This window comes from Nannospalax galili, unplaced genomic scaffold (genome assembly GCF_000622305.1).
Source record: "Nannospalax galili isolate Female #2095 unplaced genomic scaffold, S.galili_v1.0 scaffold46, whole genome shotgun sequence".
In the NCBI taxonomy this organism is placed as follows: Eukaryota; Metazoa; Chordata; class Mammalia; order Rodentia; family Spalacidae; genus Nannospalax; species Nannospalax galili.
In genome coordinates this window covers 4,069,444-4,084,045 of record NW_008355790.1, presented here as the reverse complement: position 1 = coordinate 4,084,045, position 14,602 = coordinate 4,069,444, and the positions used below count along the sequence as shown (strand labels likewise).

Below are 14,602 nucleotides of genomic sequence, written 5' to 3'. Positions count from 1 at the left end.
GGGGGGGGGGGGGGGGGGGCTTGTTCCTAAGGTGAGAGGAGAGTGTGCGCTTCTGATGGAAGAACAGAGGGTTACAGCCTGTCTGAAGACCAGGAATGCAGTGTGTGGAATGCAGTGCACTATGACACTGCCCACCTGCCCCGCACCAAGAAAGACTATTCATTTCTTCATTTGAAGCCTTGCATGTTTGAAACCTAATTGGCAGAATAAGATTTAACTATAGAAAATAAGATAAATATATATAGATGAGTGACAATAAATGTTGGCAAGCCAGTTGCTTTCCAAAACAGACACAGGAAAGCTGAGGAACAGGGCAGCTGCCGAAAGGTCACAGTGGCCTCCCATGTCAGGACAGGCAATCTGTCACTATATTGGAAGGTGAGAGTAATGGGCAGGTTGAACAAGAAAAGGATCTGAGCCCTCTGCCTGTCTATGATACAGTGAGAGAGAACTCAGGATCATTGACTCCCCTAAATACAGACAGGCCGGAAATTATTGTCTGAGCAGCCTGGCAGAGCCCTGGGCCAAGGTTCTGCACAGACCTTCAGGGCCTGGAGAAGCCTGGCCTTCTTCCTTGTTGCAAACTGAGGTACTGCCTTCAGACTTGGACAGAGCCAGGACAGCTTAATGAAAACCAGGCTATGTCTAGCCTCATAAAAAAACTGTCAGAGATATTTGGAAAATATATTTAATGAAGGAAGAAATGAGGACTGTAGAGGAAGTATGTACTCTTAATGTGGAGCAAGAAGTGCTTGCTTAATTCTTGGGTTTACAGATCACACTAAGTAGTTCTGATCTAAGTAGGTGATCTTCATTTTGGAGTAAGTGTTCAATTGAGAAAAATTAATTCAGTCCTATGACTGGATGGTGATTTCTGGGTGCTTAGTAAAGAAACAGAAAAGGGATAGGAAAGGTTCATGGGGAGGAACAACCCAAGTCCCTCCACAGTGTCTTTGAACCATTCAGAAAGTCTATAGAGTACTGTTGGTTTCTTTAGACCCTGCCACACTGGAATATTGTGGAGTTGAGGGAATACTAAATCTGTAGTCTGTATAAATATAAATATGTAGTGTAGCCTGGGACGCTCCAAAGAAACGCCAGCAGAAAGATCTGTCCTCACAGCTTGGTTCTCGGCTGCATATGCGCTGTTGACATTTGAGGCCAAGTAACTTGCAGGGCTGTCCTGTGCCTTGTGGGCTGTTTTGCAAGGCTGTTCTGTGTGTCATGGGCTGTTTTGCTTCTTGGCCTCTGCTGTCTCGATCACAGTAGCACTTTCTCCCTCCAAGTTGTGACAAACATTGCCAGATGTCTCTCTGGAAGCAAAAGCAAGCTTACTTGAGAATCACTGACTAGAAATAAATGAACTTGAAAAAGATTAAGAAGGGAATATAGTTGGCATCTTCAAAGCCCACAGTGTGGATTATAGAAGAGTTTTTCCGTTCCCTGAATGTTTAAGATATGGGGCTTTTTAAAGGGCTACTGTAAATTTTAGTGAATTACAATCTTCCCTTAATGAATAAGAATGGTGAGAATTTGCAAGTAATAAATGCTATAAAAAATGATACATTTCTGCAGAATTTTAAGGTACTATTGAAAAATGATTAACTGAGTTACTTAGTGAGAGGCTAACCATGTGTTTCCACAACACATTTTCGTTTCAGTAGGGAGTGAATTTTGGCTCTAGGAACACAGCAGGGTTTTTTTTCTGTTTCTTGCTTTTCGTATTTAATGATCAAAGTTCTAAAAAATTTAAAAGTATCATAAAACTGAAATAAGTTGTTTTCATTCAATTGTTAATATCCTCTGTTTCTGTTTCCCTGTTCTTCCTATTCCCCCTTGGGCTTTTCTCTAACAGCTTTTTTTTTTTTTTTACCCTTTCAGGAAATATTGGAAATTCTTTTACAATTGATCCCATCCTGGGATCTATAAGAACTGCCAGAGAATTAGATCGAAGTAACCAAGTGGAATACGATTTAATGGTAAAAGCTACTGATAAAGGCAATCCACCGATGAGTGAAATGACTTCTGTGCATATCGTTGTCACTGTCGCTGATAACGCCTCTCCTAAGTTCTCATCGAAAGAATACTCAGCTGAAATCAGCGAGGCCCTCAGGGTTGGCAGCTTTGTTGGAATGGTTTCAGCTCACAGTCAGTCATCAGTGATATATGACATAAGAGATGGAAATGTAGGTGATGCGTTTGATCTTAACCCACATTCTGGAAGTATCATCACCAAGAAAGCCTTGGATTTTGAAACTTTACCCATGTATACATTGACAATACAAGGTACCAACATGGCGGGTTTGTCTACCAATACAACTGTTCTAGTGCATCTACAGGACGAGAATGACAACCAACCCATTTTCATGCAGGCGGAATATTCAGGACTCATTAGCGAAGCGGCTTCACCCAACAGTGTGGTTCTAACAGACAGAAATGTCCCACTAGTGATTCGAGCAACTGATGCTGATAGGGAGTCCAATGCTCGACTTGTTTATCACATCGTCGAGCCATCCTTGCACAAGTATTTTGCTATTGATTCCAGTACTGGTGCTATTCATACAGTACTAAGTTTGGACTATGAAGAGACACGTGTTTTTCACTTCACCGTGCAAGTGCATGACATGGGGACTCCACGTTTGTTTGCTGAATATGCAGCTAATGTGACTGTACATGTAATTGACATCAATGACTGCGCTCCTGTGTTCTCCAAATCGTTATATGAAACGTCTCTTCTGTTACCAACATATAAAGGAGTAAAAGTCATCACAGTAAATGCCACAGATGCTGATTCCAGAGCATTCTCACAGTTGATATACTCCATCACCGAAGGCAACATCGGGGACAAGTTTGCTGTGGACTGTGAGACTGGAGCTATAACAATACAAAACACAACTCAGTTACGAAGCCGCTATGAGCTAACCGTTCGCACTTCTGATGGAAGATTTACCAGCTTCACTTCTGTGAAAATCAATGTGAAAGAAAGCAAAGAAAGTCCACTCAAGTTTACCCAAGATTTCTACTCTGCAACTGTGAAGGAGAACTCCACGGAAGCCAAAACATTAGCGGTCATCACCGCTGTCGGGAACCCAATCAATGAGCCCTTGTTCTACCACATCCTCAACCCAGACCGCAGATTTAAAATCAGCCGCACTTCGGGAGTGCTGTCAACCACTGGAATACCATTTGATCGTGAGCAGCAGGAGGCATTCGATGTGGTTGTAGAGGTGACAAAAGAACACGAGCCTTCAACAGTGGCCCATGTGGTCGCGAAGGTCACTGTAGAGGACCAGAATGACAATGCACCAGTGTTTGTCAACCTTCCCTACTATGCTGTTGTGAAGGTGGATTCTGAGGTAGGCCATGTCATCCGCTACGTTACTGCCATAGACAGAGACAGTGGCCGAAATGGGGAAGTGCACTACTACCTTAAGGAGCATCACGACCACTTTCAAATTGGACCCTTGGGTGACATTTCTCTGAAAAAGCAATTTGAACTTGACACCTTAAATAAAGAATATCTTGTCACGGTGGTAGCAAAAGATGGAGGAAGCCCAGCTTTCTCAGCTGAAGTTCTGGTTCCCATCACTGTTATGAACAAAGCCATGCCTGTGTTTGAAAAGGCTTTCTACAGTGCAGAGATTCCAGAGAATATCCAGGTGCACAGCCCGGTGGTCCACGTACAAGCCAACAGCCCAGAAGGGCTAAAAGTGTTCTATAGCATCACAGATGGAGACCCTTTCAGTCAGTTTACTATTAACTTCAATACTGGAGTGATAAATGTCATAGCTTCTCTGGATTTTGAGTCCCACCCAGCATACAAACTGAGCGTACGTGCCACTGACTCCTTGACCGGCACCCATGCAGAAGTGTTTGTTGACATCATAGTAGAAGACATCAATGATAACCCTCCTGTATTTGTTCAGCAGTCTTATGCCACAGCTCTGTCTGAAGCATCTGTAATTGGAACATCTGTTGTTCAAGTTAGAGCAACAGATTCTGATTCAGAACCAAATAGAGGAATTTCCTACCAGATGTTTGGAAATAATAGCAAGAGTCATGATCATTTTCACATAGATAGTAACACAGGTCTCATTTCATTAGCCAGAACTTTGGATTATGAGACGTTCCAGCAACATAAGATATTTGTAAGAGCTGTTGATGGTGGCATGCCCCCATTGAGTAGCGACATGATTGTCATTGTGGATGTCACTGACCTCAATGATAATCCACCTCTGTTTGATCATCAAATTTATGAAGCCAAAATTAGTGAGCATGCTGCTCATGGGCATTTTGTGACATGCGTAAAAGCCTGGGACGCAGACAGGTCAGATGTAGACAAGCTGGAATATTCCATTCTGTCTGGCAATGATCATAAAAACTTTGTCATCAACAGTGAAACAGGGATTATCACGCTCTCAAACCTGCGCCGGCACACACTGAAGCCATTTTACAGTCTTAATGTTTCCGTGTCAGATGGGGTTTTTAGGAGTTCGGCTCAGGTTCACGTGACTGTAATTGGAGGCAATTTGCACAGTCCTGTTTTTCTTCAGAATGAGTATGAAGTGGAACTAGCTGAAAACGCTCCCTTACATACCCTGGTGGTTCAGGTAAAGGCAACAGATAGAGATTCTGGTATTTATGGTCACATCACTTACCATATTGTAAATGACTTTGCTAAAGACAGGTTTTATACAAATGACAGAGGGCAGATATTCACTTTGGAAAAACTTGATCGAGAGACCCCAGCAGAGAAAGTAATCTCGATCCGTTTAATGGCTAAGGATGCTGGAGGGAAAGTTGCTTTCTGCACCATTAATGTCATCCTTACAGACGACAATGATAATGCACCACAGTTTCGCGCAATCAGGTATGAAGTGAACATTGGATCCAGTGCTGCCAAAGGGACGTCAGTCATTAAAGTTTTTGCAAGTGATGCGGATGAGGGATCCAATGCCGATGTCACCTATACCATTGAGGCAGATTCTGAAAGTGTCAAGGAAAATTTAGAAATTAACAAACTGACTGGTGTCATTACCACAAAGGAAAGTTTAATTGGCTTAGAAAATGAGATCTTCACTTTCTTTGTTCGAGCTGTGGATAATGGGTCTCCACCAAAAGAATCTGTTGTTCCTGTCTATGTTAAAATACTTGCACCAGAAATACAGCTTCCGAGGTTTTCAGAGCCATTTTATACCTATACAGTTTCAGAAGATGTGCCAATTGGGACAGAAATCGACCTCATCAGGGCAGAGCATAGCGGCACTGTTCTTTACAGCCTTGTCAAAGGGAATACTCCCGAAAGTAATAGAGATGAGTTCTTTGTGATTGACAAGCAGAGTGGGAGACTGAAATTGGAGAAGAGTCTGGACCATGAGAGCACTAAGTGGTACCAGTTTTCCATTCTGGCCAGGTACACTCTTGATGACTATGAGGTAGTGGCTTCTGTAGATGTAAGTATCCAGGTGAAAGATGCAAATGATAACAGCCCGGTTTTGGAGTCCAATCCGTATGAGGCATTTATTGTTGAAAATTTGCCAGGGGGAAGTAGAGTGATCCAGATCAGGGCATCTGACCTAGATTCAGGAACCAATGGCCAAGTGATGTACAGTCTAGATCAGTCCCAAAGTGCAGATGTCATCGATTCCTTTGCCATTAATATGGAAACAGGCTGGATTACGACTCTCAAGGAACTTGATCATGAAGAGAGAGACAATTACCAGATTAAAGTGGTTGCATCAGATCATGGTGAAAAGGTTCAGCTGTCCTCCACGGCCATCGTGGATGTTACTGTTACTGATGTCAATGACAGTCCACCAAGATTCACAGCCGAGATTTATAAAGGGACCGTGAGTGAGGATGATCCTCCGGGGGGAGTCATTGCCATCTTAAGTACCACTGATGCTGATTCTGAGGAGATCAACAGACAAGTGACATATTTCATAACAGGTAAAAAATTCCAACTGTGTGTTCAGTCTACATTAGGAAAATGTTAGATAAGGATAGGAATTAATGGGGTAGTTTAGTTAAGAATTTCTAAAATTATGGGGCTGGAGAGATGGCTCAACGGTTAAGAGCGCTGGCTGCTCTTGCAGAGGACCCGGGTTCGATTCCCAGCACCCACATGGCGGCTACAAATCGTCCTTAATTCCAGTTCCAGGGGAATCCAACGCCTTCTTCTCTGCAGCACTGCACGACATGGGTGCACCCACATACATGCAGGCAATACACTCATACAAATAAAATAAAAATACTAAATAAAATATATTAAAAAGAGTATTTAAAATTAGTAGAAATAATTAATTAGTAGAAATAACATGTAAGCTGAATTTGAAGCTCTTTGTGTGAGCAAAGCTGTTTCATTCCACCATGATTTACATGTTGCTAAAAAGAAGTCATTGTAGGTTGATTGTAGGCTAAATTATTGCTCAGTGGTCTTTATTTGATTCTCTTTAGTTCCATTTTTAAATAAACATACTACTGCTGCTTTGTTTTTTGTAAATAGAAAAGCTTATATATCTCTGGGTGTGTTCGCAGAGACCTGTAATCGCAGCACTCAGGAGGCTGAGGCAGGAGGATTCTGTAAATGAGAGCCCAGCCAGGCCTGTAGCCTGTGAGTTCAGATTAGCTTGGGGTACAGAACAAGCAGAAAACCAAAGAAAAGCTAATATATATCAAATTCAATTCTGTTTTTGGCACTCTTAAAGCATAACGTCACATATCTTTTGTACAGTTGACTTCTCTTGTTACTTAATTCTCTTTCTAATTAAACAATTTTGACCATAATCATCTACTAATTTAATAGGAGGAGATGCTTTGGGTCAGTTTGCTGTTGAAAATATACAAGGTGAATGGAAGGTCTATGTGAAGAAACCACTAGACAGGGAACAAAAGGACAGTTACCTTCTGACCATCACAGCAACTGATGGGACCTTCTCTTCAAAAGCTATAGTTGAAGTGAAAGTTCTTGATGCAAATGACAACAGTCCAGTTTGTGAAAAGGTAAGAATGCTTTCCTTAGCCTTGCACATTATGAGTTTATGTCTGCTTCATTCTTTCCCTGGGACAACCTTTGATGCTCTATTATAGTTCACATGGGTTTTGTATCATTGCTGCTTATTGTTAAGTGGAGGGCATTGTTAAATGGGCAGGGCTTGGAAAAGCATCAAGACTGTTTTGGGGAATACTAAATAGGTCAAGAACTTTGATCTAAAAAAAACTAAATTATAGATTGATGATACTCATTTCTGACTCTAAAAGTGCTCTCCAAACTTTTTGTGAAGACACTTTCTACGTTTGAGGATGAGATGATTTGGGGGCTGGGCAACAGCTGTTCAGCAGCTTTTCTTGTGAAGCTCTGTTTTATTTTAATAGACTGCTTTGAAGCTTTGGTTGTTCACACCAGAGAAACCAGGAGGTTAGTGGACTGCCTCCTGCACCTGCTGGGCTCACCTTTAATGGGAGCTGTGGAACTGTAGCCGGAGAGATCACTGGAGCTGAGGGATGAGGAAAGGCAACTTTGAGAAAGTAGTGCTTTGCTGATGAGGAGGAGTAGAAGGCTGTGGAGTAGGAGCAGCCAATTGAGGTGTGGGGATACTAACTTTGCCGTGAGAAGTGTGGGACTGTGTTTGGAGTCACGGAAAAGAATCCAATCCCAGCACTCTGGAGGCTGAATAGAAACATTATCACAAGTCCTCAGGGAAATGAACACTTCAAATTCATCTTCAGAGGAAGTGAGATTTAGAGAGAGGTGAATTCTGGTCCACATGTGTACTTTTGGGCAACAGTACTTGGTGGTGGAGGGCTGTGTACTTCTTGTATGTATTTTTTTTGTTGTACCTCTTTGATATTCTTTTAAAGTCATACCATGCCATGTTAGTTCATAATACAATTAAAACACTGGACCTTTTTAATTAATCAGTATTACAAAAATTTTTTGTGAGTCATAAAATATAGTTCACCTAGATCATAAATTAAGCTCCTGTTAAGAAGTAAATTCAAGAAAGCTTCTCTTATATTCTCATTTATGACTTGGCTGGTAACTGGAACTTGGACCACGTGTCCATTACATGTGAAGGTCTAGGCAGTTGTGAAGGAAGGGAGCCATGTAGGGTAATGGAAGGGCCTGACCTTACCTGTCCCCTCTTGGGGGAATCTTCATTTTGTTCCCATCCTATGATGAACACTTCTCTTCACTGTAATTATTTGGTTATGTGTTATGAACAGTTCGTTGCACGTCGTAAATTTCTGCATTTCAAAATAAGTAAATATGAGGTAATAGTTATTTATCTCTAATTTTTTGGATAAATATGAAGCACTGATTAACATCTTCTTATAAGAATTTGAATTAAATAGGAAACTGGCTTCAGAGCACATCATATTTAGTATTCTGTGCATAAAATGTCAGGCCAGACTTGGGAATGTGAAGTTGGTGACTGTTCCTTGGCTCTTCCTTTGTTTTAAATACATGTATTTTATAAGAAAATCATTTTCAGAGCTCTGAGCATTAACTACAGTCATTTTCCATGTTTTCTGTGGCCAAAGTGAGGTGATGTCTTTTCCGTGCTCCTTTGGCCATCACTGCTGCCTCACAGCACATCTGCTGTAACTGTCGTTCAACATCTTTATAGATTCTGTATTCCGACACCATTCCTGAAGACGTCCTTCCTGGGAAGCTGGTCATGCAGGTCTCCGCCACAGATGCAGACATCCGGTCCAATGCTGAGATCACTTACACTTTATTTGGTTCAGGTGCAGAGAAATTCAAACTAAATCCAGACACAGGTAAGAATGGAATTGGTGACACATTTTAGTTACATATTTCCAACAGAATCATGTATGTGGGTGACATGACATCAATATAAAGCTATAAATTTTATTTTGGTCTTTTAAAATTTACTGATGTTATGGAATTGACATCTTTTAGACCTCTAAAGAGCCATTTAATATGTAAAACTTGGGATGAAATAAACAGCCACGCTGTCACTTGCTTGAAGTAATGACTTTAAAATTTAGAAGTTTGTACAATTTCTTTGAAAAAAACCAGGAAATACCCCAAAGTTTCTATTTTATTTATATTGTATGCTTCTTAAATTCATGAGCAAAATTTCTAATTTTGCATTTCCTGTAATGAAAATGATCCATTTTTTTTCTTCATCTTTAGACCTTTAAATTTGGTAAGCTAGTTGGCTGTCCTCCTTTTGGTACATCCAATGTCATATAAGAAGCTCTTAGCCTCATATCTTTATGACTTAAGAGCTGGCGCCTGGCAGTCCTCATGAACTCGTGTTGATACTTTTCTCTAAATGTGTGATTCAAATTTTGTAATTGTTGGAGAAAAGAGATGATGTATAATTATGGTTCACATCAAAATTTTCAGTGAGTCCATTCATTTCTGTTTGGTTTTAGGTGAACTGAAAACGTTAGCTCTCCTTGATCGTGAAGAGCAAGCAGTTTATAATCTTCTAGTCAAGGCCACAGATGGAGGAGGAAGATCCTGTCAGGCTAATATTGTGCTCACATTGGAAGATGTGAATGATAATGCCCCTGAATTCACTGCGGATCCTTACACCATCACAGTGTTTGAAAACACAGAGCCTGGGACGCTTCTGACCCGGGTGCAGGCCACAGATGCAGATGCAGGTATCCTGAATCTGGCTGATGCTCTGCCCAGGATGTGCAAAAGGCTTGGAGGCCCCTGTTGTAGAACATACCCTAGCGTAGTCTCTTTGACCTCTTTACTTCATGCATATGGTTAAGCCCATTGCTGTTGTAGACTTAAACCTTCAGGATAACTAAGTCATTTTTAATGTATGTTTAAAGTCTGACAATCTGCAATGTGGTGGTGGTGTCACTGTGGTTCTGGTTATTGACTTCATTAACTGTTGTTTCCCCGTAGTGTGGGGGATTGGACTAGGGGCCTTCATATGCTAGGTAGGTGCTTTCCAACAGAGCCAACAGAGCTATGTGGCCAGCCCCTTGAGGCCTTATTTTTGTGATTAGTGCTGTAAAGAAGTGAGAGTGTCACAGAAATATACAAGTACTATGTTGTTACAGTTTCATAAATCTTTCAAAGATGTTTCTGAAGAAAATAAGGACATGCAGTCAAACATTTTGATAATAGGGGATAAAATAACTTCTTGAATCTTTAATATTGAAGAATTAGCTGGGTGTGGTGGCGCAAACCTTTAATCCCAGCACTAGGGAGGGAGAGGCAGGCAAATCTTTATGAGAAGGAGACCAACCTGATCTACATAGTGAGTTCTAGGTTAGCTGGAGCTACAGGGAGGCCTTGTTTTGTTTTTGTTTTTTTTAAATAATAATAATAAAAATAAATAGACTTCATTTTAAGAAGTCTTATATTCCAGCATGGAGGAAGAGAGGCTTATGAGCTCCTACCCCCTAGTAGAGCAGCTGCTAATAAGCAGTTGATGGCTTCTGAGGGAGGGAGAGTCCGTTTTCTTTAAGGATATGGCCCCTGATAGGCAGACCAGACTTCAGTGGATGGCCTCCACACCTGTGAGTATATACAAACAGCACAAATTGGACTTGGTGGGTTATTTAAATTAAAAAAAATAAAAAATAAAAGAATGGAGTTGGGAGGAAGGTGGAAAGAATGGATGGTGGATCTGGGAGGATTTAGGGTGAGGAGTAGCAGGTATATGTGATTAAAAAAATACATGTGTGGGACATGTATGTGTGTGTGTGGAATTCTCTAAGAAATAATAAAATATTGTGTTAAGGGACTGGAGAGATGGCTTAGCAGTTAAGAGCACTGGCTGCTCCTTGCAGAGGTCCCAGGTTTGATTCCCAGCACTCATATGGCAGCTAACAATTGTCTGTAACTCTAGTTCCAAGGGAATCCAGTGCTCTCTTCTGACCTCTATCGACATTGCATGACATGGGTATACTTACATGCATGCAGGTAGTACGCTCATACATATAAAATAAAAATAAATATTTAAAAACGTATGTTAATAGGGGCTTGAGAGATGGCTCAGTGGTTAAGAACATTGATTGTTCTTGTAGAAGACCCGAGTTTGCATCCCAGCACCCACATGGCATCCTAGCACCCACATGGCAGCTAACAACTATCCATAACTCCAGTTGCAGGAGATCTGACAGCCTCTTCTGACCTCTGCAGGCATTGCACGACATGGGTGCACTCACATACATGCAGGCATAACACTCATACACATAAAATAAAAATAATAAATAATTTTTTAAAAATATGTTAATAAAAAGAAGTCTGGGGGCTAGAGAGATGGCTCAGCAGTTAGGAGCACCGGCTGCTCTTGCCGAGGACCTGGGTCAGTTCCCAGGACTCATATGGCAGCTAACAACCACAATCATCTGTAACTCCAGTTCCAGGGGCTCTAGCCCTGTCTTCTGGCCTCTTCAGGCATGGCCAACACAGGTACACTTACATACATGGAGGCAAAACACTCATATACATATAATTAAGAAATAATTAATTTTAAAAAATAAATCTTTTGGATAGTGTAGTGCACTCTATAAAACAGCCTAAAAAACAAGACATCTATGAACATTACATTTAACTCCATAAATTTATAAATTTATAATTCAGAGAGCTTTTTCTAGATCATAATAACATAAGAATTTTAGGTAGTATCTGTTTGCATTTTACCTTTTTGAAAATGTGTTGTATTTTTAAAAATTCTAATCTTTCATATGAAACCTGACAGAGCTTCATGTTTCCACAGGATTGAATCGGAAGATTTCCTATTCACTGATTGACTCTGCTGATGGGCAGTTCTCCATTAATGAACTGTCTGGAATTATTCAGTTAGAAAAGCATTTGGACAGAGAGCTACAGGCAGTGTATACTCTCACTTTGAAAGCAGTAGACCAAGGATTGCCAAGGAGGTTGTCAGCCACTGGCACTGTGGTCGTATCAGTTCTGGATATAAATGACAACCCACCTGTGTTTGAGTACCGTGAATATGGTGCCACAGTGTCTGAGGACACTCTGATTGGGACGGAAGTTCTTCAGGTGTATGCAGCAAGTCGGGATATCGAAGCAAATGCAGAAATCACCTACTCAATAATAAGTGGAAATGAACATGGAAAATTCAGCATAGATTCCAAAACAGGTAACTTTCCCTGTACTCGAGGAAGCCCTTTGTTCCACCCAAAGGGCTGGGTTTGTCTAGCACTTCACTGTGCAAAGTGATGGGTCACGTGTGATCAGTAGGTGTTGTAGAAAGATAAAACTCAGTTTTCAGTTATTTTAAAAGGGATTGACAGTGGTTTAGAAAAATGCAGACTTGGGACTGGAGAGATGGCAGTTGGAGAGCACTGGCTGCTCTTGGCAGAGGACCCGGGTTTGATCCCAGCACTCACATGATGGCTAACAACTATTTGTAACTCCAACTCCAGGGGATTTGATACTCTCTTCTGACCTCCGTGGGCATTGCACAACACGGGCGCATTTACATACACCCAGCCAATACGCTCACACACATAAAATAAATAAAATTGAAAATAATAAAAAAAGGAGACTTCAGCCTCTAATTCTATATAGTAACTACTTTCTGGCATATCCATTGTAAATTATAAGTAAATTAGCTTAAAGTAGAAAAGTAAAGACTTAAGTGTATCAAGAGCCAGGTATGGTGGCTCACACCTTTAATCCCATGACTTCAAAGCAGAGGAGCTTCTCTGTGAGATGGAGGCCAGCCTGGTCTACATAGTGAGTTCCAGGCTAGCTAAGGCTACAAGGAGTGTCCCAAAAAATCAAACAAATAAACAAAAAAAAGTTAACTAAAGTGTCCTAGGTTTGTCAAGATAAGATGTTTGGTGGTAATGTCCTTGTAGATCTACTCATTTTGTTTCCAGTATCTAAGGCAGGTGAAGTAGCCTTCCCAGTCACACCAGCCTTTGACCTCTTAAATCTTGGTTCTTGTACTAGACATCTAATAGTGCCTTTACATAATCCAGTTGAAGTCATATGAATCACATTGAATGACTACCAACATACTTAAGAGTCAGACACATTACTATCTCCTGACATAGCTACTATTGTGCTTACCCGCCTGTGGTGTGAAATAGCTTTTAACTCTCAGGACATTGTAAAATTTTATGCTTTCAGGCTACACTTAGTTGTATATAATATGTGACTTTCTGTTGAAGAATTTATATCTACTGATGTTGTTTGTTTGTTGTTTTTGAGACAGAGTCCCTGTAAGCCCCAACTTTCTCCAAACTCCCAATGTAGACCAGGCTAGCCTTGATCTCATGAAGCTCCCCGCCTGCCTCCTGAGTGCTGGCATTAAAGGTGTGCACCACCACACCACAGCCAATGATGCTACTTTAAAATCTATTTTAATGTTTATCATGAAATATTTTTAGGATTTTAATATCCAACTCTTTCAAGTTGAATAGACTAGGTTTACCTGACAGAAAAGTGTTATCAGAGCTTTTAAGTAAAAAAGGAATTTGATTTGATTTGATTTTTGCTTATTTATTGAAATAGGGTCTTTGTATGTCGTCCAGACAGGCCACAAACTCAAGATCTTCCTGCCTCAGCCTCCTAACTTCTAGGTGCTAGAGGCATATACCACCATGCCTTGATCTCAAAGGGAATATTTAATAAGGTGAAGTAGAGGCTTATTTTAGCAATTTCTTTTAATAATTTATTCATGTTTATAAAAACAATGGGAAAGAAACCAAAAGGTCAAGAATTGAATTAAATTGTTTAATTTTGTTTCTTAAAGTCTGGTTAACTATGACAAAGAAAGAATGAGAACTATCCTCATTTTTAAAGCATTACAATCATTTAAAGCAGAGATAATGACAGGGAAAGGAATTTAGATATCACATGGGATATTAGGAATATAAAGGAAATAAACAGGTATCCAGGAGTAGGCAAATTCATGATCTTTAATTATTGAATTAAGAAATCAAGCTGAGCATAGTAGTGTACTCCTTTATTCCCAGAACTCATGATACAGAGGCAGGCAGATCTCTGAGATCAAGGCCAGCCTAGCTTACATAGCAAATTTTGGACCATCTGGGGCTACAGGGAGACCTGTATCCGAAAGGGGAGACAGGGGACAGAAAATGTATAAAAGTAGCAAATTTTGGAATGGAGACCTAATTGTTGTTTTAACTTCTATAACAAGAAAAGGTGGAATTACAGAGTATTAGAAATAATTGTCTCTCTCTATACAGGGGCCATATTTATCATTGAGAACCTGGATTACGAAAGCTCCCATGAATACTACCTGACTGTGGAAGCCACTGATGGAGGCACACCTTCACTGAGTGACTTGGCAACTGTGAGCATCAATGTGACAGATATCAACGACAACACCCCTGTGTTCAGCCAAGACACCTACACGACAGTGGTCAGTGAGGATGCCGTTCTTGAGCAGTCTGTCATCACGGTGCGTAGCATCCTCCTTCACCTTGTCTGGTCCAGGTCCTTGAAGACATGTTCAGTACATCAGTCTAGATATTACATTGGCTTTCTTTGAAATATTTTAGAGCCATGAAAATATTCAGTTTGAGGACATAGCTCAGTGTTGGAGCCTTTACCTAATACATGTGAAGTTGTGGGTTTGATCCTCAGCACTCAAAA

At 40.7% G+C, this 14,602-nt stretch overlaps 1 protein-coding gene across 7 annotated transcripts in view; it reads left to right on the top strand.

The window, feature by feature from the left end:
* Fat1 (FAT atypical cadherin 1) overlaps positions 1-14,602 on the top strand; it is a 133,035-nt gene that overhangs the window by 97,987 nt on the left and 20,446 nt on the right. For all 7 annotated transcript variants that reach the window (XR_003847118.1, XM_029556371.1, XM_017803325.2 and 4 more), the window contains 6 exons: positions 1,882-5,949; positions 6,806-7,002; positions 8,631-8,784; positions 9,409-9,642; positions 11,724-12,113; positions 14,194-14,408. Coding sequence is in view for 6 of the 7 variants with exons in the window: in XM_029556371.1 (XP_029412231.1) it covers positions 1,882-5,949; positions 6,806-7,002; positions 8,631-8,784; positions 9,409-9,642; positions 11,724-12,113; positions 14,194-14,408 (5,258 nt within the window). In the remaining variant the exon portion in view is untranslated. The remainder of the gene's footprint in view (positions 1-1,881; positions 5,950-6,805; positions 7,003-8,630; positions 8,785-9,408; positions 9,643-11,723; positions 12,114-14,193; positions 14,409-14,602) is intronic.